This window comes from Rhipicephalus microplus, chromosome X (genome assembly GCF_043290135.1).
Source record: "Rhipicephalus microplus isolate Deutch F79 chromosome X, USDA_Rmic, whole genome shotgun sequence".
NCBI lineage: Eukaryota > Metazoa > Arthropoda > Arachnida > Ixodida > Ixodidae > Rhipicephalus > Rhipicephalus microplus.
Window position 1 is genome coordinate 430,917,691 of NC_134710.1, and position 24,543 is coordinate 430,942,233.

Sequence of the window (24,543 nt, forward strand, 5' to 3'; positions counted from 1 at the left end):
TTCAAACTTAACAAACGTACTGCCAAGGTTCTCATTACACTAATGCATTTGCGGGACTGATTATTCGGACAAATTCAAGTTCCAAAGTTCTATTTTATAGACTAAATCATTTGTTTTGAGCTATGCCACTCGATTTTCAAAACCGCAGTGTTGAATTATTGTTGGCTTGGTCAAATTTGGCTTGCAGTGGCTAGTTGTGTGGCCTTCAAGATTGGAAACGCGCACAGTCTTCCAGTTTTGGAGGCCATGTGTGATCTTTCTTGGCTACCAAAACAGAAAAACATTTCTTTTTCAGCCAGCCTTTTCATCAATAATACTCTGGTGGGTTTTTATTTTCTGGACATCTGTTTTTCTAGTCGTCATTGCGCACTTGGTTTTGTTAGCAGTGTTCCGCCCCGCCGCGGTGGTCTAGTGGCTAAGGTACTCGGCTACTGACCCGCAGGTCGCGGGTTCGAATCCCGGCAGCGGCGGCTGCATTTCCGATGGAGGCGGAAATGTTGTAGGCCTGTGTGCTCAGATTTGGGTGCACGTTAAAGAACCCCAGGTGGTCGAAATTTCCGGAGCCCTCCACTACGGCGTCTCTCATAATGATATGGTGGTTTTGGGACGTTAAACCCCACATATCAATCAATGATTGTTAGTGGTGTTCCAAGCGTGTTTCAGCCGTCGTGCGCGTCACAAGCTCGCTGGTGTTCGGGATTGCTCAGTAGCACTTCGTGGTCACGGTGCTCGGCTACTGATCTGGAACACGCGGGTTCGATTGCAGCCGCAACGGTAGCATTTTGATGGTCGCGAAGTGCTGGGGGCTCGCATACTGTGTAATGTCAGTGCAGGCGAAAGAAGCCTAGACCGTGTTGTTAAATCCCGCCAAACAGGCAAAATGTTGCATGCATCTTTTTGCGACCGGCATCAAGGCTTGAGTGCCTAGTTCCATAGAGCCACCAACATTCCGCCTGCAATGGTCGGTGGCAGCGATATGCAGCGCGCTTACCAACGATGTTATCGTAGCCCAAATAAGGCCAAATTAGCTTGTCCTGAAGAGCAGCATGAAGCATGGCTTCTTAGGGTTTTTTTAGGCTTTTCTAATCTAAATGCTAAACTTGATTTTCACAGCTTGACCATTTTTTGGGGTGTTTAATTTTCCGGACCATATTTAATTGATTTATTTGATTTATTTTTTAAAGAGCATGTCGTACAGTCGGACACTAATATATCGAACTCGAAGGGGATCACGAATTAGTTCAGTATTTGAAAAATTCGATATAAAAAGTAGAGGCCCCGAGAGCTTACCTGTAGTCATATGGGTTTTGTGTTGAAAGCCCCAGAATTGCAGTTGTCTGTCTGTGGTCTGGAGGAGTTGAAGATGCCGAAGAACTAGGTGGGAATAAAATTTATAAAAATAAATAAAGACGACGTTTTTTAAAAATTTACGGCTTCGCAACGGCACAACTGCCCACCATCATTTTCAGCTCATTGTAAAAGTATTTATTTTTTAAAGAGCATTCCGTGTTCAAAAAGTAGATGTTTGAAATTCATTTGGAGGATTTCGATTAACTTGTTCTGCCGCATTGCTCCAGTACACCTCGCTAGTCTAATGCTCATTCTGGATATGCCTCCGGGATAACGTCGTCTGCTTCGTGTGCGTCGCGAGGTCGTAAATGTGCAGAATTGCACTACTTGATGACATTTTCGCGCTAGTTCTGTGTTCATGGGTTATCAAGGCAGCTGCAAGTGAAAGTTCAGTCTTCAGATTACAAATGTGCACCGTGCTCGTCGCGAACATCGCACGCGCATGACTCGAACAGATTGTCATAGCGTTGACTCGTTGGCTAGAAGGCTCTGCTTCTCAGTGCTTCGGACCTTGCGACGAAGACCACCGCGTGACAGATCTTTGTATTCACGATCGAGCATGTTGTACAGTCGAACACGAATATATTTAACTCGAAGGGGATCACGAATTAGTTCGGTGTATGAAAAATTCGATATAAAAAATACAGGCCCCGAGAGCTTACCTGTAGCCGATCACCTACAATAGGCGCATTCAAGAATGACAACTAATTCCGCACATTCGACGCAACAAAATGATTTATTTGCACGGCGAAAATTCGCTAATCGCTAATCTTGGCCTGCTTCTTTTTTATGAAATGTTGAAGACTCTATTCCTGATTTTATCAAGGCTGTCCAGGTGTGACAGCCCGGTTCCCTTCATGTGGCCGATACAACAGCGAATGCTGCGGCCACTTCAGCGGGGGAGTACGCGCGCATAGCCAGTGCCTCGTCTGGACAATCCTCCTTATCACATGAGCTGTCGGCTTGGACATAGCAGTCCGCTTCCACGAAATCGCCCGCCGACACTGCTGGAAGTGCCGAAGCGCACCTTCCAGCTCTTGCGGCGTTCGATATATTCGAAGGCGGGTAAAAATACTGTTAGATGTAAACGTGCCAATTTCTATACTTCTACAAAGGAATTTCAAAGGGATAACTTGCGAGTTTGATATACCCGAAAATTTGATATATGTGGGTTCGATATAACCGTATTTGATGGTACCTAAAAAACATAGGGCACCGCAGCCATGCACATTGAAGCCGCCCTTTCTGCTCGAAGTCACCGCTAGGCCTAATTCCGACCCAAACTTGGCGGGAAAGACCATCGCGCTAGTGGATATGCGAAAGCGAAAAAGCCGTAATGTTTTTTGTCACAAGTAACAAATCACATCGGCCGCTGGCTCTCTAGAACCGCGAGTCTTGGTGCATCGGTCATGGACCCCAGCCATGCTCGCCGCCCACAGACTGCTTCGAACAGTGGTGGCAGTGGCTAGCAATTTTGCTCGTCAGCGCCCCAGCAAGCCAAATCAAGCTCGCGGCATGCCGATTTTACACCGCTGTAGCTAGGCATAACTCATCATTAACAAACCAGAGATATGCGGCCGTCGTTTCTAAATCGGTATATGTTGATATCCGCGGCCCTATTCCAGTCCTGAAAGTATGCCAAGCAATGTTTGAGGTCAGAAGTTTAGACCTCTACGGTGGAAAAATCTGCTGTAAAGGTGTTCTGACCACCTTGCTGGCCTCACATTTTAGTCAATTACCGTATACACGCGTGTAAGGGCCGCACCCGTGTAAGGGCCGCATCCCGTTTTTAAGAAGCACATATTCAAAAAAAAGTTGTGTGTAAGGGCCGCATCCGCACTTTCCTTGACCCATGCGTATTCAAAATGTGCGCGCGTGTGTGAGCTATTAGGCGTTGTCAGTAGATGGCGTTAGGGAACGCAATTCTCATCATCACCATATAGTACATCATTAGAATAATTTGTTGGTTTTCTTCATGCTAATATGTTCATGAAGTTGGCTAAAATTTTTTAGTTTTTTCAGTAGTGTTCATACACCCGCCAACTAAAGGTTAAAGCAGAATTTTATCTTTAACTTCTGACACTTCTATACAAACGCGCTATCCATATCGGCATTAGCATCACCAGCTTTGGTATTTGTGCGTTGTTCGGTCATTGTGCTGTTTAGCCTGCCATGTGCTCGAGTTTTGCGCACCGTTGAATGACTCTGGGAACTCCAGCTAGTTTTCTGCGGGACGTTTACGTTTTCGCACGATGGGCAAGCAGCTGAATAGCTATACAGCTGGCTTTAAGTTGAAGGTGATCGAGTTTGCCCTCGAGCACGGGAAACGGGCCGCCGGCAGAAAATTCGACGTTGACGAGAAGTGTGTTCGACGTTGGTGCGCCCAGAAGAAAGCCTTGCAGAACACCAATATCAAAAAGCGCGCTTTCCGAGGAAAACAGTGCAAGTATTCCGATTTGGAAGAGGAGTTGCTCCGCTATGTGACTGAGGTGCGGAACGATAATTTTGCGCTCACTACAGACATGCTGCGCATGAAGGCACTAACCTTGGCACGTGCGAAAAATATACCGGCCGGGGATTTCAAGGCTAGTGCTGGCTGGGTGCGAAGGTTTATGAAAAGAAAGGGACTCTCTTTTCGGCGAAGGACCACGCTGTGCCAGCGGCTGCCAGAAGACTATACCGACAAGGTGCTTAGTTTTCACAAGCATGTCATCGGCCTGCGCCATCAGCACAGTTATTTGTTGTCGCAAATAGCGAACGCTGATCAAACTCCTGTGTGGTTTGACTCTCCCGAGAACTACACTGTTGAAGTAAAAGGAAAGAAGAGTGTTGCCGTGCGGACCACCGGCGCTGAGCGCCAACGCTGCACCGTGATGCTTTGTGTGACCGCGGACGGGCGGAAGCTACCCCCGTACGTTGTTTTGAAAAGGAAAAGAATTCCCAACGAAGTTTTCCCCAAGGGCATCATAGTTAGAGCCCAAGAGAAGGGATGGATGAACGATGATTTGGTGCTAGACTGGGTGAAAAGTGTTTGGCAGAACAGACCGGGAGCTTTGTTGGCCAAACATTCACTTTTAGTATTGGATAGTTTCCGCGGCCACCTTACCGATAAGGTGAAGGAGCAGCTGCGCCGTGTCGGCACAGACATGGCCGTGATTCCAGGCGGCCTCACAGGAATGTTGCAACCATTGGATGTGAGCGTGAATCGACCATTCAGAGTTGAATTCCGAAGACTCTACACGGAATGGATGGCAACCGGCAACCATGAGCACACGCCGACCGGGCGGCTGAAGAGGGCACCGCTTGCTACTGTTCTCGGTTGGATATTGTCGGCGTGGAGCTCGGTGTCGACGGACATTATGTCCCGAAGTTTTAAGGTCACTGGGATATCCAACAGCCTGGATGGCACCGAAGATGACTGTTTGTGGAATGATGGTTCTCCGCAACACACCATCTCGGACTCCAAGTTAGAGGGCTCGTCGAGTGACGACGATTAAGCGCACACGCGGCATACTGCAATAAACGCTCTTCGTTCACTAACTGGTACGTTGTTTTTAGTTCACCACAAAAAAAGTTCCGTGTATGGGCCGCAACCTGAAAATTAGCCCTCACTTCCTGAAAAAAAAGTGCGGCCCTTACACGCGTTTATACGTTATATCCGAATGGTCATTGTACCAGAATCCGTTGTAAATGATGCTCGGAACAAATAGGGAGGTCGGCTTAACGCCGCAAATTAGTATGTTGTAATAGAATGTTGTAAGCAGATTCGTTGTAACAAGGTTATACTGCTACTCTCGTTAAAACAGACTGTCATAGTCCAGCAAAATGGGTCCGTATTATCCGAAGTCCGTAATGTTCAAACTCTATGCAAGAGGGGGGGATGCACGTCGTCATGGATGCGTGTGATCATTTCGATTTCACTCGGCAGGATAGGGCAGGCTAGTACCGCTGATACATGCTAAATGTGTTCAACAGCATGGTTATAGAAGACTTCAATCACCAGCAGAGGTTATTTACAAAATTGCAGCACAAGTTCAAAATGAGCAAGTGCCATTACAGTAGGTGGAGGGACGCTACGCAGCCCCTGCACTGCAGCAAAGCTCAGCCCGATAGTAAAGAGTTTCTAGCAGGCTTTTGCAGCCATTTCTCTTAATTTTTTTTTATTTTTGTGGACGGGAAGGCATATTTTTGCTTTAATTGGGCGGCCTATCGGCCAAAGGAAGCTGTTGCTCCCACGCTGCTTCAGTGGCACACTGGACAGTCCAAAGTTGGTCTGAGAGTTCTGAACTGAGCAGCACCAAGGCACTATTTATTGGTCTTACTTTGAAAACTTTGGTCGCGTGGTCACGATGCCTAACAAGGTTACTGCATGAGTGACGGATGTCTAACGCGAAACCAAAACAAAAAAAAAAACTTATTCTTGTTAAGCTGGAAAATAAAGTTGGGGTAAGAGATTGGTGAGCACTCTTGAGCAATGATGCAATCACTTTGCACCTCATTACATTCAACTGCAATGCTTCAACCATTGGTGTAATCAGTGCGCTCTCAGACTGGTTTGGCTAAAGGCTCGACTTAGTTGGAGGCCACCAACGTTGCCAGCCGCGATTTACAATCACTGCACCATTAGCGCACAGAGAGCTGGGGGCTAAGTCTACTGTCAGCCTACATTAATGCGGCAAAAGTACACTTTATGTACCCAATTTCGAAGAGCAATGCCTCTACTTTTGTCCACTGTAGCCTATATTCTTGCGAATAAAGAGAACTTCAGTTCGTTAAAGGAGAACTTCAATCTATTAATTTTATACACAGACCAGAGTTAGGCTGAATAATGGTCCGTAGTATCCGAAAGTCTGTTGTACGTGGGTCCATTATAACGAGCAAAGACTGTACGTACATCATCTTGCGCTCGCAGTCAGCACAGCACTGCTTAACCTTTGTCGGTTTTCACTTTACATGTACGCTTTGACTATGTGTTTAAATGCGTGCTTTTTTTGATCATTTCTCTTTCTCAGCATGTGCTGCCATACTTTGAGAATATGTAGAATTTTTTTCATGTGATGATGTCTCTCTGTTGTATTTTCTTTTTGCTTCCCAAAGTAGTGTGCTGGCTATCGCTCGCGCGTCTGAGCACGTTTGCGGTGTGGCTGGTTTAAGACTCGTGTCTTTTTCCATCAGTTCCCTTGCTTGATATGTCTTGATATCAATGTGACTTGCTATGCCGCGCTTGGGTATGTGTGTAGTTTCTTTCATGAGCCGTTGTCTGTTTTTTTTTTTCCATTCCTTTTCAGAGCAGCTTGGCTGATTTTGCTTGCTCATCCGAACGTGTGTAGGCGGTGCGGCTGGTTTCGGTTTTCTTCTTCAAGTGGTTATTGTTTCTCGCGCCTGCGAAGTTGATGGCTGTTTGGTTTCTAATGTCTCAAAATGTGACCGCTTGTGACTCTTGTTTATTGCTTTTCAGGGCATGATACATCTCTTTCCATGCAGGTCTAAGTTAGACATATGACGATGTTGTGGTTGCATTTTCTGTGTTGGGGGCACTGAAAAACTGACTCCGTTTCATTGGTGATTTGCTTTCTGAACGGGCACACAACCGTTTTTTTTTGTGCACTCACTCGCGCAGTTCGCTTACGTTATAGAGGTGCGCACAAGCTGCTGTGGCGCTAAGGACTCGAGCGGCGATTCTTTCGATGTGGACTATTTTCTCATGTGCTGGATCTGGTTCATTGGATTTCAGTTCGTCACACAAGGATTTACTTAGAGACCCTGAAATGATTTTGGTGATTTTTTACAAACACATTGGGCTGGTAGACCAAGTCTCATAGGTTATTTAGAAATTGATTTGATCTCCTGCATGAACTGTGGAATTCATTACTATGCTTTAAAGCTGTGAATCGCTGCAGATCAGTGCAGATCATTGCGACTCTGCCAAACGCGATTACAACCGCCCATTCACAGAGCAACATGCTCTGGCCACTTCACGGTGGCTGCTGATCTGATTGGCTGTCATAGATGGTAGAATACGCAAAAGTAAGATCAGCTGCTAGGGTGGCGGCACCTGTTGTAGCAGATATTAACCACTCCGCAGTCTTCGTCCTTGTTGCCAGACGGCGTGCGTGCTGCTGGGTGCACTACGTGATGGCCTCCGAGACTGCGCGCAACCTGTCCGCGTGCCATCTCTGAGGTCTAGACTGGTAAAAGCTCAAATTGTCGAGCACTCTCATGAGATCTCTGTGATCGCCAGCGATGCCAGCGTGCCTCATGAGATAAGGAGGCTAGGTAGAGGTGAGAAGGAGGGTATGATATAATTGTCTGTAGCGGCCTTGGTATAAGGCGTGTCACTAAATTTGTAGTGTGAATGGTTTAGTGAGGCTCTAGCCTAAGCGCTGACAGAACTTCAAAAATTCATTTCAGGGTCCCTTTAACGAGTTCAGACTGACAATAATGGAGCGACTCCTCGAAAGTGTGCACAGTGAAACAATTAAGACCAGATTAAAGTAACTATTCCCCAGATTTTTGTTAGAAGCAAAACATTTTGTTACCGGAAAAGTACTCGGGTATGCTTATTTGACTGTCTGTGAGGTAAGTTGAATACAATGCATAATTTTTATTTATGAAAAGTAGTATTGGTGTTTTTTAAAGGATTTTGTTTTATGTTAATATGAATAAATCATGCCTATGTAACAACAAAATTGATTTTTTTTTGTCACTTCTTATTAAGTATCTGTTGCTGGCGACTCTTGGACCAGCGGATTCATCATCATCCCCTTGTGCCTCACTGCCTGAAGAAGGGGGCGCCGCCTGCGCTGCAGAGCCTACACGCTATGAGGTATGCTCACCACAAGGCATTAACTTATACAAGTGCAGTATAACCTCATTACAAGGCAGTAAACCTTTATAGAAAGATGATTTTGGTCTGTTCTATGGGGATTATATGAAATTCAGATACTGTTACCAGAGACTTTAATGTAAACACTGAATCGGTATGTTACAACTGAAGTTAATTGCAAGCTACAAACACTGTGAAAGAATGACGAAGTATAAAAAAATCAATTTTTATTTATATATAAAATATATTTGCAGTTTCTATACCTCTTTTTCTCTCCGATTCCAAAATATATTCAAAATATAGTCAGTGAAAACTATGTAAAAATGCTTCAAAAAAATGTTTTGTGCCTGCCGAGGTGGCACACATTATTGCGGAAATCGCAAAAAAAGTGCCCTAAAATGCCGCCACTACCGAGGAGATGCAGAATATCTCTAGTTCGCTGCCTGTATACCACCAGTAGCCACTTAGCTGGTGCTGGTGACGGTATGTATTGGGAAGCCAAGCAGACGAGAATGCTTTGCTGTGAAGGGATGGATAAAGTTTGCGGCTGCGATTTCCCCGTTGTAAGGGTGCCGGACAACTAATTCTAACCTGGCAGCTACAGGGAAAATGCGGGGCTCTTTGAAAGTGCACTGGTGCCCCGTATTTGTCACAAGTGAGCGCTTAACCAAGCATGCGTCAGCGGTTTCGAATGACTGCACGAAAACCCATTGCAGACGAATCAAGGGTGGCGACAGAGTGCACCCATCGAAAAAAGCATATACCGTAATTACTTGAATCTGACACGCACCTTTTTTCCGGTTAAGCAAGTTCATAAATCGCATGCGCTTTAGAATAGAGTACGAAAAAGAAAATGAATACGGTCATTCTATTGCCATCAGCATTTCCAAAATGGCCGCCCCCTACGTGTGTCGGCATGACACGTCTGCCATTTCTGCCTATGTGTTTCCCATATGCGGCACTTCGTACGTGTGCTGAGGAGTTCGTCATCTTGTGCATTAGTATCGACGGCATGGAAGGGCCGACTCCAAACACTCGAGTGCACAACGATGCCGCTTTTAAAAGAAAAGTCATCGCGTGTGCAGAAACGGACGGAAATCGGGCCGCATCGCGGTCGTTCGTAGTTCCCGAAACGTGCGTGCGGGACTAGCGGAAACAAAAGCAGAAGATTGTCGACAGCAAAGCTTCACGCAAAGGCTTCAGTGGACCACAGCAGGGTCGGTTTCCGCAAATCGAAGAGCTGCTCGGCGAGTATGTGCTTGAGCAGCGAGCGGCACAGCGGTCTGTGACGACAGAACTGCTCCAAGTGCGGGCTATGCAGTTAGCCTTAAAAAAAAGGGCTAATGCGGAGCCAGCTTAAAGCGAGCAGGTGCTGGCTAACTAACTTTATGAAGATGAAGGCTTTTCCCTTCGAAGGGGAACGGGCATATGCGAAAAGTTTCCGGAAGAGTACGATGAAAAGCTTCACAGTTTTCAGAGGTTTGTCCTAAACTTGCGGCACGACAACGGCTACCTGCTTGGGCAAATCGGGAATGCCGATCAGACGCCTCTTTACTTCGACATGCCTAGTACCACAACTGTCGAGAAAACGGGGGCGAAGCAAGTTCGCGTGCTGACATCGGTCCACGGTAAAACTACAGTTACGGCAATGCTCTGTTACACGTCAGATGGGCACAAGCTTCCCCCATACCTCTTAATTAAATGGAAGTCTGTCCAGAAAGGAGTCGTTTTTTCGAGTGGGGTGTGATCGTGCGGGCCAACGAGAAAAATGGGTGCGCGTTGCAATCAATGTCCTACTCTTTTTTTTTTTTATTTCGTCGTCGGAACCGGGTGTGCGTTACAATCGAGGGCGCGGTGGAATCGAGTAAATACGGTAAAGGCACCGAAGCACGCCCTTTACTCTCTCTGCAGAACACGCGACCAAGACGGCCTAACGCCCGTGCAAGATTGGAAGAATTCGAGAAATCGAAGGGACACCATCTGATTCCGCACAAAAATCTGTGAGAAGTATCTAGCCCTTTCCCTAGCTTTTGAAGCATGCGTACAAACAAATCATGTAGAAGCTTCCCAAACCCAACCGTGTGGCAACAGAGGGTCAGTCAGTGAGTAGTCATTCAGTAAACAGGTATGCAGGTTATCGAGGGGGCGTGATGGCCGACTGCTATGGGAATGAATTGCCGGCGCTGCTGTCTGCATGGAGTGAATAGTCAAGCCGGTGAATATGAAAGGTGTGTCGCGCAGACCAGTGGTACAAGGCCCAGCTATGAGGTGTCGATGGTGAAAATACACTTGTCTTCTTTACAAATGCGACATCGGTCACTTCCTTTTTTTCCTGAACTTGACCGTATTCCTGAAATGCTGTTTTTGTAAAGAATAAACACAGAATGAGCGAAGTGTCCTCGCACCGCGGTCGAACAGAACGAGGACATGCACAAGCTGCGATAACTTTCTTTGCTTACCAGTGTCAACATGGTGGAGTTCATTCAATGATCAGTATGGCAGGACAAAAACACGAGAACAATAAGTGGCTCATTAGCTCGCACATTGACGAAGCTGCTTGCCTTTCCCAGTGAACAGCGGCAATTTAGTGCTTCCACCACTCTTGCTCATGAGGCCTTGTGATAAACGAGGAAAACCGTGTTGCAGGTGATTTTTCGTGTTTGAGTACCTCACCCCAAGCAATTGTTAATAGACTTTTCTTGAAGTTTCGGGCACAACACATAAAGACGAACGGTGCTTATTTCACTGAAGCAAGGTGAGAAATGCAAAAACACATACGACGTTTGTAAATGCAGTGCCGTCTGCTTACTTTTTTTAGAGTCATGAATAAGTTTGCCACGTATGGTGCTTTCATCAGTGCGCACCGGGCACGTGGGCACTGGTATGGTGGAAACAATTGCAGACCATGGTGACAGCTAATCTTTGGAAGTCGACTTGCCAGGCGCTCTGCCATAGTGCACTACGTTGTGGTTTCAGTAGACAGTGGCCTCCGCGATTAGCTGTCACGTTGGCAGAGCTGATGCTGTAGGCCACGGCTGGGCAATAACAGAGCCAAGTTGTATTGATGTCCCTTGAATGTTCCATATTGCAATCTTTCATTAACATGCAATGGAGCAAAATGTAGTTTTTTGCTTCTAAATGAACCTTCAAGTGAGCTCTGCCTTCAGTTTCATTTTTGTTTAAGGGGGGATGTGCCTTTTAAAACGAACTTGCTTGTTTTTTGTTAGATGTTGATGAAAATCGGCAGACACTAAAAATGGCCTCACAGTGCTTCCATGAAAATTTCGAGGCGATAACACAAAAACCTAATGAGATACAAATTATTTCTTTATTGAACCTTGTGGAGGGGCTGGCATGTTTTTAAAATGACAGAAATAGTTGGTGATTACTGTACGCACAGCCAAATGAATGCTGAAGGGGGCTACGTTTTCCAACATATTTTTGCATCACGAAATTTTGTAGTTAACATTTTTCCCCAGCGAAACTGCAATGAGCACACCTGCACTACAAACAAGGAACCCTACTAGAAAGTTTTTTAGGGAGTAAAATGAAAAAAGGCACAGCTTTGTCGCAAAGGCGAAGCAATGAACGCAATAGCAACAAATAGTAAAGTCACGCACAGAATGACAAGCAGATCCAAACGTGCCCCGCGTCGGCGTTGACGCCAACGACAAAATCCAGCCAAGAGTGTCTATATGATTGCTATCGCAGTAAAACTAAGATCACAGCCCCCTGAAGCACAGTTCAAGGAGAGTTACAAAACAAACGGAATCAAATTGTGTGCAGTTCCTGCCGAGATATCTGCTCCACGAGCTGAGCGTAATGCAAAAAAAAAAAAAAAAAAAAAAACCAGTATTGAGAGAACTGCATTTGAAGTTTCACCTTCTCTTTACGTCTCTAAAACACCTAAAAATTGTAATCATGAGGTTTTTCTTGTGATATTTGACCTCAGGCATCTGGCCTCTGCCCAGTGTGCCTTTGTTGCATATATTTTTTCTTCATAACCTTTCTTTTTATTTACAAAGAACAAGTATGGATTTCAAACCAAGTATACTCTGTATGAAGGAGTGGTGTGATAGTAGGCATGACAGAATAGATTGTTATTGAATAAGGCTAAATACTGAAATGATTAGACATTTTTTTTTGTGTTCAAGCTGTCATTAGCATAATTAGGTACTTGTTGATTACAAATAATCACTGAAAATTTTTTGTAGAGAGAAGTTTATTGCATAAAAATGGCTCACATCATGATAGCCTGTGCCTTCTTTCCAAATGACTAACAGTTATGAAGAGAAAACTGATGGCACAGAAATTTTTTAGCAGTTTATTTAATGACGCGAGTGGGGCATATAAAAACTTGGGCCCCTGCTTCATACATGCTCTTTTGCCACTCCAGCCGTGAAACGCATCATCATACGGCCAGCCACAAAAACGCTAATCTACGAGGCTTTCATTGTCTCAGAACATTCATAGACGCTCGCGGTGATACCAAGCAAGTCTCCAAGCATGTCTAAATTGCATCACAAAAGCTTAATGACAGCCCTTCATATGATTGTGAAGTGCGCAGTCGCGTGGACAGCGCAGCCGGCGTGTGGTACAGTTGCCGGCGTTGTTCGGTGACGATGTGTAAAATGTGTACCTACGATGAGAAAAAACTGGCGCGCACTGCGCTTGTTATTGCATTTTGGAATGCCGATGTGTAAAACTACTAGCCGCTATTCCGAGGAGCTAGTGACTGATGTGCTTCGTTGCTTACGAAGAAACACGTTGCCACAGGTGCTCTAGTGCAACGTTCTTGTCCGCAAAGTTCGTCTCGCCGTAAGCGAGAGTTAGGCCTAAAGACAACTCCAATCACCCGCCGCACGCGCCCGCTCGTAGACCACGCGCCCGCTCGTAGTAATCTGATTGTGAATCCGCTTACAGCTTCGTTGCTTGGGAAGAAGCGCATCGCCAGGAGTGCGCTAGCACGTTGTTCTTGTCCGCAGTCTCGTCGTCAGCAAAGTTTGGCCTAAAGAAGAGTCGAGTCGAAAAAACTTTATTGCAGAGGAATTCAGGACCTCCCTGGCCTCCTGGGTCCCCGCGTCGACCACACCACACTCAAACGTTCGTGTTTAATAAGTTCATGACGCTGGCAGTCCAGTTGGTGGCGATCTTCTGCCTCGCCAGGTCCCAAAAGTGTAACGATGTCTCCCAGTCCTCCCAGGTTCGGAGTGGCACCGGCCCGCCGGGGCTCCGATAAAGCACCGCACTCGTAGACTGCGCGCCCGTTCGCGATGACGCATCGCGCTCATAGACCGCGTGCCCGCTCCTAGTATTCTGATCGTGCATCCGCTTGCAGCTCCTAACTAAAGCTTAATTATATCCTAAGTGATCGTCGAGCTGTGAACACGTCATCAAGTAGCAATTTTTGATAGCCATGTCCTCGCGACGCACAAGCAGCAGACGATGATCTCCTGGAGCAAGCATCGGACCAATGGCGAGGCGAGCTGTGGCAACATGGCGGCCACAGCCAATCAGGAGCCTCGAAACTACGTTCAAATATTTGCTTTTTGTGCAGTTGTTTTTAAAAGGAGCGGGATGAGGCAGGAAATATGAACATGGAGAAACGCTCTTTCTGATGAGCCCAAGAAGACTGCTCCCGGCCGCGCCCTCGCGAAGCTATAATTTTTTGAAAATCGTTGTTTTCTTGCCATTTCCAGAAAAACTTTTGCCAGCTAGGAGGCTGAAACGAATTTTTCGAAGCATTTCTGCGCGGTTTTCAGGGTAGATATTTTGGAATCGTATAGGAAAAGGGTTCTAGAAACTGAAAGCTTGATTTTTAAAAAATAATTTTTTTTGCCATTTTTCGGAACGCCGATGCTACGTCCCCCATTAATTTTTTTTCAGAGTTCTTGCGCTGAAACTGCATGTAATGAACACGTGTTTGTAAAGAATTTTTCAGGAATTCGTCCATGTAAATATATCTAGGTTTCACTATAATTGGGCACACTTTAGATCTAGCCGTAGATTTGAGGCACCACATGACCTTCAAAGAAATTTTGTCACCATTGCCCGAGCTGACTGCTCATATGACCCTACTTTGACCAGTCGAGTAGGAGTATGTATATTTTCAATCTAGCGGCAGATTTGCAACACCACATGATCTTACCTGCCAATAAAATACACTCCCGCGCTTACAGCTTTTGTCAGACAGCATTTATGACGTGAAACTGGCTGAATTTTTGCTTAGCTACAACACTTTGGCATCCCTCTAGCTGACCCGCAGGTTGCGGGATAGATGTGTGAAACCAGTGTACTTAGATTTAGGTATCCAGAAGCACAGATATTTGGGTGAGTTCGTACTGATTCATGTTGGTATTTAAGAGCGCAAAACAGACGAGATGCATGAGACAGAATACACTAGCTAGCGCCTTTTATGTTATGGGTGTCCCTCTGGTCACACTTACTTCCTTGCATGGCATTTCGAATCGCAGTTCATTGGTCTAGAAAACCATAGCCAAGATTACTTTTTTGGCAATGCTTTTTGAGTTTGATATGCAGTAAAATCTACTTACGATACTTGGTTAAATACAGTTGAGCCCGCTTATAATGAACCTGAGCGGGACGCCGCATCCGTTCGCTGTATCTTGAAGTTCGTAGTAAATGAAACAGTCCCTCTGGTCACACTTACTTCCTTGCATGGGATTTCGAATCGCAGTTCATTGGTCCAGAAAACCATGGCCAAGATTACTCTTTGGCAATGCTTTTTGAGTTTGATATGCAGTAAAATCTACTTACGATACTTGGTTAAGTACAGTTGAGCCCGCTTATAGTGAACCTGACCGGGACGCCGCATCCGTTCGCTGTATCTTGAAGTTCGTAGTAAATGAAACGCAGCTTTAAAAAAATAATTGCGGGTGAAAACACCATTTCTTTTTCCCAAAAAAGTTTTAAAGACCAGAAGCCTTAAGGATGGTCTTGGAGTTTATTTAAAGAGGCAGTAGCTGAGGGGTGGAGACAGGCTAACCAGTTGCAATAAAGAGAGGAGAGCAGAGCGAAGGATTTGGGATAGAGCGGAGAGGGAAGGTGACCTTGGAAACTAAAACCTCTCTATCCCTTTTAAGCCCACTTCCCCTGCCCACAAGGTGCTTAACCATGTCTATGGTACTGGCCTGTCAGGTAACTTGCTTGCAAGGTCTACGAAACTCGCAACTCGCGCATAGGAAAACTTGGAAGAGTGGCTTACGCGGACAGAGGTCAAAGTATCGCATTGTGGTGCCCGCTGACTTAGATAATTTGCTATTCATTCGTGTTACAGCCATTTTTACGCTTCCGCATGCGTGCCTAGGGCATGCGCAGCAGAATGCGAAGTGAGCGAACAGATCCTAAACATGGAACAAATCTCAAATTAGCACATTCGGTGGGGTAGCACAAACGCATTCACAGGAAAAATGTGACACCAATTCAGACGCTGACGATTGGGTACAGTCGGTGACCGACAATGTTAGCAAATGGTCTGATCACTCCAGGCCGGCGAGTTGGCAACTCCAACTATAGTGTAACAAAACTAGTGATCAAAAACTGAGGGGAGACTAGTCAGCCGACCGGTCTTGCGAAAGATCGGTGGCAGTGTGAAAACACAGGCCTGATCTAGTGATGTGGGGTGCTCAGAGTGGCAGGTTGAGAAAGGATGGAGGGAGCGCGTAACGAAAAAATGGCCAGGGAGAGCGTCAACTAGAGGACTGTGGAGGCAAGGTCGGCATTTTAGTAATAAGAATCTATGGGCGCCTCGCCAATGGCTTATCGGTGGTCAAAAGTGGTTTCCCAGGAAGTTGCACCAGCTCAGTTTGCTGCAAACGATTGAGACGTTTGTCGTAAGTGTGATTTTGTGCCATTGAAACAATGTATAATTCTACTGTCACATGGGCTTTGTTAGTCTTAAGAAAAAGTTTTAAGTGGGGCCGTTATAGGGGGGCTGGACTGTAATACATTTGTTGTATCAATGAGCAGCTGCTGCACCTTGAAATTTTTGTATGCATTTTCTGGTGAAGTAAACCGTCAGTGACAATGTTCCTTCATTGCTTTGTTAGTTATTAACAATTAAATGTAACTCTTCAGTGTCTCCGTAGGAAAGAAAAAAGGCCCAAAATGATGGAAAAGAAAAACAGATGTGAGCTGGTGCACTTGTTTGAGTACCATGTGCCCCATGGTGTATGCATAGAAAAAATCTATTTTCATGCCGGCTCTGCACCCCGAACTTGACTTGCTTTAAACTCTTGGAACAATAACGGAATGCTGCATCCACCTCCAGCATGACGTGTTATTGCATCTTGTGAGCCGTTCGCTGTGGGTGCAAAGGGAATCATGCGAGGTTGAGCCTTCCTGACTCACTCTTGCATTCTCAGAACCATGTATGCTAAAGCTGACAGCTAAGTAAAGGTGAGGATGCCATAGAAGGATTAATTAGATGGGGTGACTCATCACATGCTAACTTTTATCTTTAAAGCATTCAAAGGCTGCTGGGGCAAGCGAGGTAGCAAGGGATTTTGAAAACACTGCCTCCGCCTGTTGCTAATAAAGCATAATAGACATGTTGTGCATCTGACTCACTTTTTTGGGGCTTAAAGGGTTTTAAAAACCACCTCTGATATTTTTTCAAACATTTCATGTAAACGCACATCATGTGCAGAATGCTGTCACGATTAACGATTTCACACGTGGTAGCGCTACAAGATGCCGGCCTGCCAGAAATTCCAAGCAGCAATTCCTCCTCCTCACCGGCCTTTTGGGCCTCAGCATGTCGTTGAGAAGTTGAATCTCTAATGTGCAGCACAAATATGCTGTGATTCTGGTTTGTCTGCAAATAGCTGTCCGCGCTGCTTGTTCGTCAGCGTGTTGCCCGCATGAGTGTGCGCACTTCCGCAACACGGGATTCATACCGGCATGATTCGTATAAGCTTGGGCTGGTTTGGCAGCAGCGGTTCGCCTACAAGCAAACAGTTGACTGAGCCGACGGAGAGACGGAGTCGGGGCGACTGCAAATAGACGGTGTTTTGAGCAGTGCGTTGGCGATGACGTATGCTGCACGAGATTGGGAGGGGCATCGGCAAGAGAGCAAAATGGCTAATGTAGAGAATACCAACGAAGGGTAGTGAAGGAATAAAGATAAAAGGAGGGATTGCCGCGCTTTGATATTCAAACACGTCTGACTCCGCTGTTGCGGCACTGCTTCGAAAAATTCTCAGGGCTCCATGGTCGTTTTACACTTGTGCACAACTTCCCAACTACAACTGAATTGCGACCACTGGGTCGAAATTCAGTTGCCACATTGCCATCAGTAAAAGTAGACTACCCTTCCCACATCCCTATTCAATTTTTTTGTGCGATCTGGTTACAATATTTACTGCCTGTTGTGCTGATGGTCCTTGTTTCATGGCTATCGTCTGCCAAAGATATATGGGGATGTGGACTGCTGGTTGCAGGTGCGGCCCCCTTTGGGCCTTCAGGAGCAGGCTTTCCTGCCCCGCTTGTCTCCCGACTGTGAAAGAGAGCTTGGTCAAGATCTGGCTGCTGCTGTGGCTTCAATTTTTGAGCCACTCGACCTTGACTGGAGTGACTTTCAGCCTCGGGCTTCACCACGGTTAGTTTTTTGGTTTATTGAGGTGGATATTTCCATTGTTAGAATTCTCATGTAGGTCTCTCCACATGTCAGTACAGTAATGCAGTACCATGGAATTTTGGTGTACATGACTTCTAGGTTTGTCGGGAAGCAACACATCAGTGTTTCGTTAGGACCAGTTTTAAACAGTGTGTGAAACTTGGATTGTGCAAGAATGGTTTTGTCAGTTTTGTTTTGCAAATGTAATATTCATAGTTATGATGCTTGAAATGAAAAAAAAAAACAACTGCTTAGCAGGTTTGACTAAGCATAAAACCAAACAGAATTGCCGAGTAATCGCTTCGCTCAACTTTCTGCCAACAGTTGTACAGCCAGTGAGGGGGGATGTGGATGCACCGTTCGATTATGCAGGCAGTTCATGGAAACAAGCAATACTCGTGGCCATTCTTCACTTTCACATTAAACTTTTTTTTTGCTTTTTTAGTGGTGTAACTGAACTGAGAAAACTTTGCCAGCAAAAGAGTGGCTACTTGGTTGGTTGGTATTGCATTGATAAAAGAAATATGCTCGCTTAGTGAGCAGAAAACGTTTCAGAAAGAAGACTGATAAGACAGTGCTGAAAAGGTGCACTTTGTTCTTTCTGCCTTCTTTATGAAACGTTTCCTGTGCACCAAGAAAGTATATTTCTTTCAAAAATTTGCCTGCAGTTTGCTGTTCTGCAGACGATATTGAAACTACCGTATTTACTCGCTAAATGAACCCATCTTTTCTTCAGAAAAGTTGATGCCGATTTGAGGGAAAGGTTCATTACGCAAAAGAAAAAAAGGCACGGTACTTATAACAGCGAAAATTTCGCGTGACAGCTTTGCTTGTTTTGGCCCGAGAAATGCGCAACAGATCTTTTTTGTAGCCAGAAGCTCTTTTTGTTTCCTCCCGTAACGAAAGCGCACGAATTGACGCCGAAGGGCCGTCCTTTCGCTCGGTTCTCATGCTACAGCGCATGCTGTTCGTAACCTACCATTTAGCTAGTGTACCGGCCAAACGCATTCTGCGCAGCAGGTCTCCCAAAGAAGCTCACGAGGACAAGCTCGAGAACTAAAACGCAGCATCGGATGGCACACAAATGTTGTGGTAGACGTTACGAGTGCACGAAGCGCCGTCATAGCGGTCGCACTTTGCATAACCTCCAAGGTGGTGGGGGAGCGGGCGTGTTTCTATGCCGCGCGCCCACCATTTTGGAGGCCACATTCTTTGTTTTTGTGCCAGATGTCACTTTGCCATTTGTTTTTGTGTGACAGATGGCACTTTACCGCAAAAAACACGACTTTCAAATATCGATTGGCGTCGTCCGCACTCGCGCTTCACACAACTGTTTAGAATGGTTGCTAAACTATGTTTTGACTTTTATTACATTGTTATGTTGTGATATTATGGCTTGATTTAATATTGTTTTGATAAGTCAATGGCACTGGCTATCATATCAAAATAAAATGAACAGATACATTGAAAAAAGTTTTTTTTTTTTTCAAGAACCAAAGTGGGGGATGGGTTCAGTATGCAAGTGGATTCATTACGCGAGTAAATACGGTATGCTGTAGCCACTACGACACCCTTTGCTGTTAAATTAATTTTCACTTGTTGGAAATACTGTGACGTGGACTGAATGTGTGCTATAGACCAAGTGTGATGCTAAACTGAAATTTGGGTATTTTGCAGTCTCGTGCGCGTGTCTGTGGTCCAACGCAGCAAGACAACCCGTCCCATTGTGTCCCCACCATACACTCCTGACAAAGGCCGTGCCTGCAATGCCAAGGCTCCGACAGGTGCAGTACTCAAGGTAACTGGAGGATCCGCCCCGCCTAGCTCTGTGCCTGTCAAGCCCGTGCCATTGGCCTCTGGCCCGCCAAGTCCACGGCCAGCCTTCTCGAAGCCATTGCGTCCAGTCTCGCCAGCCACACTTCTCGAGATGCCTCCAGCTGCTTTGGACGCCTGCCGCAAGGACCTCGTCGATGCACTCAAGCCTCCTCCTCCTCCATCAGGTGTGTGTAATAGCAGTGGCAGTGTCAGCTTTAGACATAGCTCTGCGGCGTTATGGTTAGTACGCACTTGAACCCCAATAGGGTTGCCGACCTATTTTTCGTACCCTCAAGGGGCCAAAAAAGCGTCTGAAAAATCGGGCTGTTCGAGCAAAAGAATTCACAAACAAAAAAACAAAAAGTCGCTTTATTGACCGGGCGGCTTGAAAAAATGCTCAATACGTTTCTGAGGGGCGTTGCGTCGCCGTACCAGCAGGTCAATTTGCATATCGGCGAGGGTGGTGTTCTCGCTGTAAACAGCGGAAAGCACCATGAACGCTCACAGTTCACACGTAGATAGTGTCGTCACTTTCCTTCGTGTCGGAGCCCGAGTCATCGTTTTCCGGCACCTGGTGAACTATTTCATCGTCGGTCAGCTCGGCACAGAGTGCTCAATTTCGTTGTCAGCATTAGCAAACTTCTCCAGCGTCGCTTCCATGAAAACAGTGCCTGCGGGGCGCAAATGTTCCATGAGATCAGCTGATGAACACTGTAGATCAGATTCACTACTGTTACCAGATAACAACGGCACTTCATCCCCGACCCTCGAAACCCGCGTCGTGGAAACTATTACAAATTGTGCTTTCAGTTATGGCTTTTTATGCATCCGAAAGAATCGGAGAGCAAGTCAACTGAGTAGGTTTTGTGTTTGTCCATGCATAGTGCCATGCGACTAAGCACACATGATCGGTAGAGCTATTTGAGCTTGGGGATAATGCCTTGATCCATGGGCTGTAGGATTGGTCGTAGCAAGAATTCCATTTGCATGGCTTTGAGGTCCTTCACATGGCCGTGTGCAGCGCAATTGTCCACCATCATTAAAGCTTTGTGTCCCTGCCACTCAAAATTTTTGTCCAGCATGTGAATGTACTCTTCGAAAAGCTTCTGTGTAATCTAAGCCTTCTTCTTGGCTTCGTACAACACAGGAATGCACGCTCCCTTGAAACATCTGGGATTCTTTGATTTTCCAATAACCTGCATCGGAAGATTCTCTGTACCCAGCATGTTGCTGCCAACAAGAACTGTCAGGCGCTCCTTGCTATGCTTGCCTCTGTGACAATGGTCCCCGGCGAAAGCAAGGGTTTTTTCAGGCAGCAACTTATAAAACTACCCGGTTTCGTCTCAATTAAATGTATCTTCGGACGGGAACTGCCAGAGAAAAGACTGCTCTGGCAGTTCAATGGCTGACTGGTCGATCGTCGCACTCCCGCCACATATTTTCTTGAAGCTTAAGTCATTTTTTTTTTTTAATTTGGAACCCAGCCGTCGCTGAATTCGCACCCCTTAAAATTCATTTGAAACACTTGAGTTTCTGCCTTTCTCTTAAGATCGCCGTACATCGGCACCTGCCTGGCAATCATGCCTTTCAACCATATGAGGAGAGCTTCCTCCAGTTTTGGGTGGGCACCTTGGCTTACATTCTTTAGTCCCACTCTAGCCGACTTCTCGGCAGCTTCTAGGATTCTCACCTTGTCTTCAAGGTAGTCCGAGATCGTCTGCTTAGAGATTTCTAACTTCTCTGCGACGTCCGCTTGTTAACGGCCACTTCGCACTTGTCTGACAATGGCGGTCTTCTTCTCCATTCTCAATCGGCTGTATTTACCTTGCTTTGAAGCTGATGACGAGGCACGCGGAGATAACGGTGTCGGTGCCATCGGTCAGAAGTGGCGTTAAAATCGAGATCGGTTGTTCAAGCAGCGGTGCAAACAGGTGCCCATGCGACTGATGAACGCAAAGACTGGCAATAAAACGGCTAATGGCAACACCAGAGAACAGCCACGGTCAAGCAGTACGTGCCTGCGATCGAGGCTATATGCAAGATCAGCTGACCTGACACACGGAGGAAGAATAGACAGGAGGAGAAACTCTGCTCCTTTCCGCGCCGCTATTGTGTCACTCCCCGGAGAGGCGGCGAACGTCATGACAGCGCCACCTGCTGAACCACAGCCGAACTGCCGAGCCGGAGCAGCAGACGCGAGAAGAGTCGTCTGCTTGCACGATGAGTTTTCGCTAAGCTATCCAGATTGCCTTGGGAGAGAGACCATACATCGATAGTTTCGCAAAGCTGTCAAGGTTTGCTTTCACTTTTTCACCTTCGCATGTGAGGGTAGAAGTAATATTTGTGGAAGCATAGCATACAATATGCGGTAATAAAAAACGTCATACAGGGAGAGCTTCTCACATTAAAGATATTAAATAAATAAATATGATAAAAGAAACAACAGAAAAAGCATTTTTCTTGTGTGTCTGCTCTTTTCCGAAGCTTGTTTTATCTTGGAACTTCCCAAGAACCAATCTTTCATGCCAAGCTGCAACAACCAAACATGTAAAACTGAGAACCATGCTTTTTTTTGCGATGTAGCTTACCTGAAAGTTTGGAGGCTGGTGAATTATTCGCTGAAGACTTCCGACTCATGACGAGCCCCGCCGCGGTCGTCTAGTGGCTAAGGTACTCGGCTGCTGACCTGCAGGTCGCGGTATCGAATCCCGGCTGCGGCGGCTGCATTTCCGATGGAGGCGGAAATGGTGTAGGTTCGTGTGCTCAGATTTGGGTGCACGTTAAAGAACCCCAGGTGGTCGAAATTTCCAGAGCCCTCCACTACGGCGTCTCTCATAATCATATCGTGGCTTTGGGACGTTAAACTCCACAAATCAATCAATCCATGATGTAGTCGTCTTCTCTGAAAAGTTCGAACAACATCCACACTACCTACAGAATGTGCTAGATGCTATTTGATCAGCAGACCTCGCACTCTGATCAGATAAATGCCCCTTTGGTTGTGAAAAGCTAATGTTAAACCTTACATATCAATCACTGCAGCTGCGAACACTGCGACGAGTAAGATTTAAGTCGTGCCAGAAAAAACTGGGTCTTCTGTACTTTCTACAACTACTATCAGCATTGATTGCCAATATAGTAGATTGCCTCTGGTCGAAAGTACATGTAGATGTCACTATAACCTAAATGAGAGAAAACCTGCTCTCCTCCTAGATTAGCTTAAGGCAGGGTGATATTGATCTGTTAAATCTGCTTGAGCCAAGTGAAACTAATATATTTTTGCTGTTTTATTTTTGGACTGTTTTTCTGTCTTGTCCAAATTCAGGAAACCGGCCAGCAGCTGTACTTGTAATAGCAAGGGCCATTCCCGGTGCTGAAAAATGTTCACATGAGTAAAAAAAGAGATAAATAAAGCGCATATGTCACAAGACTATGTGAGCTGTGGCTTTGCTTCGTCTTGCGTAATTTGTGTGACTGAGAATGAATTGTGTTAGCGTGATACAAAGTGGCCAGCAAACCAGCCACCCAGGATGGCTTTTGCCTTCGAATCATCTTGGGCAAACGCATAAGTGACCATGCAAGGTGTCTTTTTGTCATTTGATTTTGCACCATAGCAGCGTCTATCCTTTCTAAATGCTACTTGTTTGATTATCAGAAGTGTAATATGTCAAGCTGCGTGAGGTGTTTTCTTTTGAGCATGGCCATCAACGCACCTAGCAGTAAACTTGGCAGCATATCTTTTGTCTTTCTCAGCTGGAATTGCTGAAGGCATTTGCCAGGCCCTGGGAAATGCTGCACGCCATGCTGCTATGTTGACACCATCGCAAATGCGAGAGCTCCCGGTGCTGAAGTGTGTTGATCCGCATGAGCTGTGGAATCTAGAACAGGAGCTGATCACCGATCAGTCGCACTTTGCACGTCTCGCCGCTGATAACGATGGGGACAACCGCAAGACTCCTCCACCGAGTGAGTGCACTAGGCCAACTAAATTTCCTCGTTACACGCATTAACCAGATACACTGAGAAATTTCTTTAGAACGGTTGTGCTTGTTTAAGTTTGAAAGTAGCTCGATTAATGCTTTTCATCATTACACAGCCTGGATTGGTGGTGCTCTGTGCACGTTGGAAGGCATACGTACTACATGGTATGTCGATGCCACGGGAGTCTGGGCTGACTTTTTAATTTCAGCATCATTTCACAAACTTCATAGATTCATAATTGTAGTCATGCTCAAAACTTCCTTTGGCATAATTGTAGTCATGCTCAAAACTTCCTTTGGGACGCAGTGCAATTTCCACTTCCTTTTCTATGGCTGTTGGCACAGTTGGAAGCCTTTTTTTGTTAAAAGCACCATCTGCAGTATTGTTGCCATTTCAGTTGCAATCACTTTTTAATGATTCCTCCTATAGTGTGAAATTCGAGAAAAAAGCAGTCGCATACCAAAAGCTCCCAAGCGTGCAAGAGTAATGCTGTGATGCAGAACCCTATGCCTCTTTCTCTGCACATAATTGATATAAAACATTCGATCAATTCGTCGCCCAGGACCTTTACAAAGAAAGCTGCATTGATATTCTAACCTTCAGGTACTAATTCACCAGGGCACGATTCAAATAACAATTCAAAGTGTGGTTCAAATAACACTACCTTCACGGCTGATTTTTTCTTAGTTTTTGTATGCTTTTTTGGTTTTGCCTTTTCCAGCTTTATTTCTGTCAGCCTTATCATCATCGCAACTTAGTGTGGGTAGTATAGCACGTAACTTTCTTGTTTCGCTCAGTTTTTTTTTTGTAATAATTTTGGATGTAGTGAGATGGCAAGTGTGTCTTCAAGACATTGTGTGTGTTGTGTTGGACCACTACGATCGTTGAATGGTTATGGTGCTTAGAAGGTGACCCGAAATGTGTGGTGTACCAT

General features: G+C 45.7%; 1 protein-coding gene across 5 annotated transcripts in view; it reads left to right on the forward strand.

Annotated features, from left to right (window-relative positions):
• The window catches only part of LOC119160918 (AN1-type zinc finger protein 4), an 84,689-nt gene that overhangs the window by 48,577 nt on the left and 11,569 nt on the right, over positions 1-24,543 (forward strand). For 4 of the 5 annotated variants that reach the window (XM_075880445.1, XM_075880444.1, XM_037413190.2 and 1 more), the window contains 4 exons: positions 8,069-8,176; positions 17,638-17,795; positions 19,491-19,813; positions 23,382-23,594. In XM_075880445.1, the coding sequence (XP_075736560.1) occupies positions 8,069-8,176; positions 17,638-17,795; positions 19,491-19,813; positions 23,382-23,594 (802 nt within the window). The remainder of the gene's footprint in view (positions 1-8,068; positions 8,177-17,637; positions 17,796-19,490; positions 19,814-23,381; positions 23,595-24,543) is intronic. The other variant, XM_075880447.1, reaches the window with a different exon arrangement.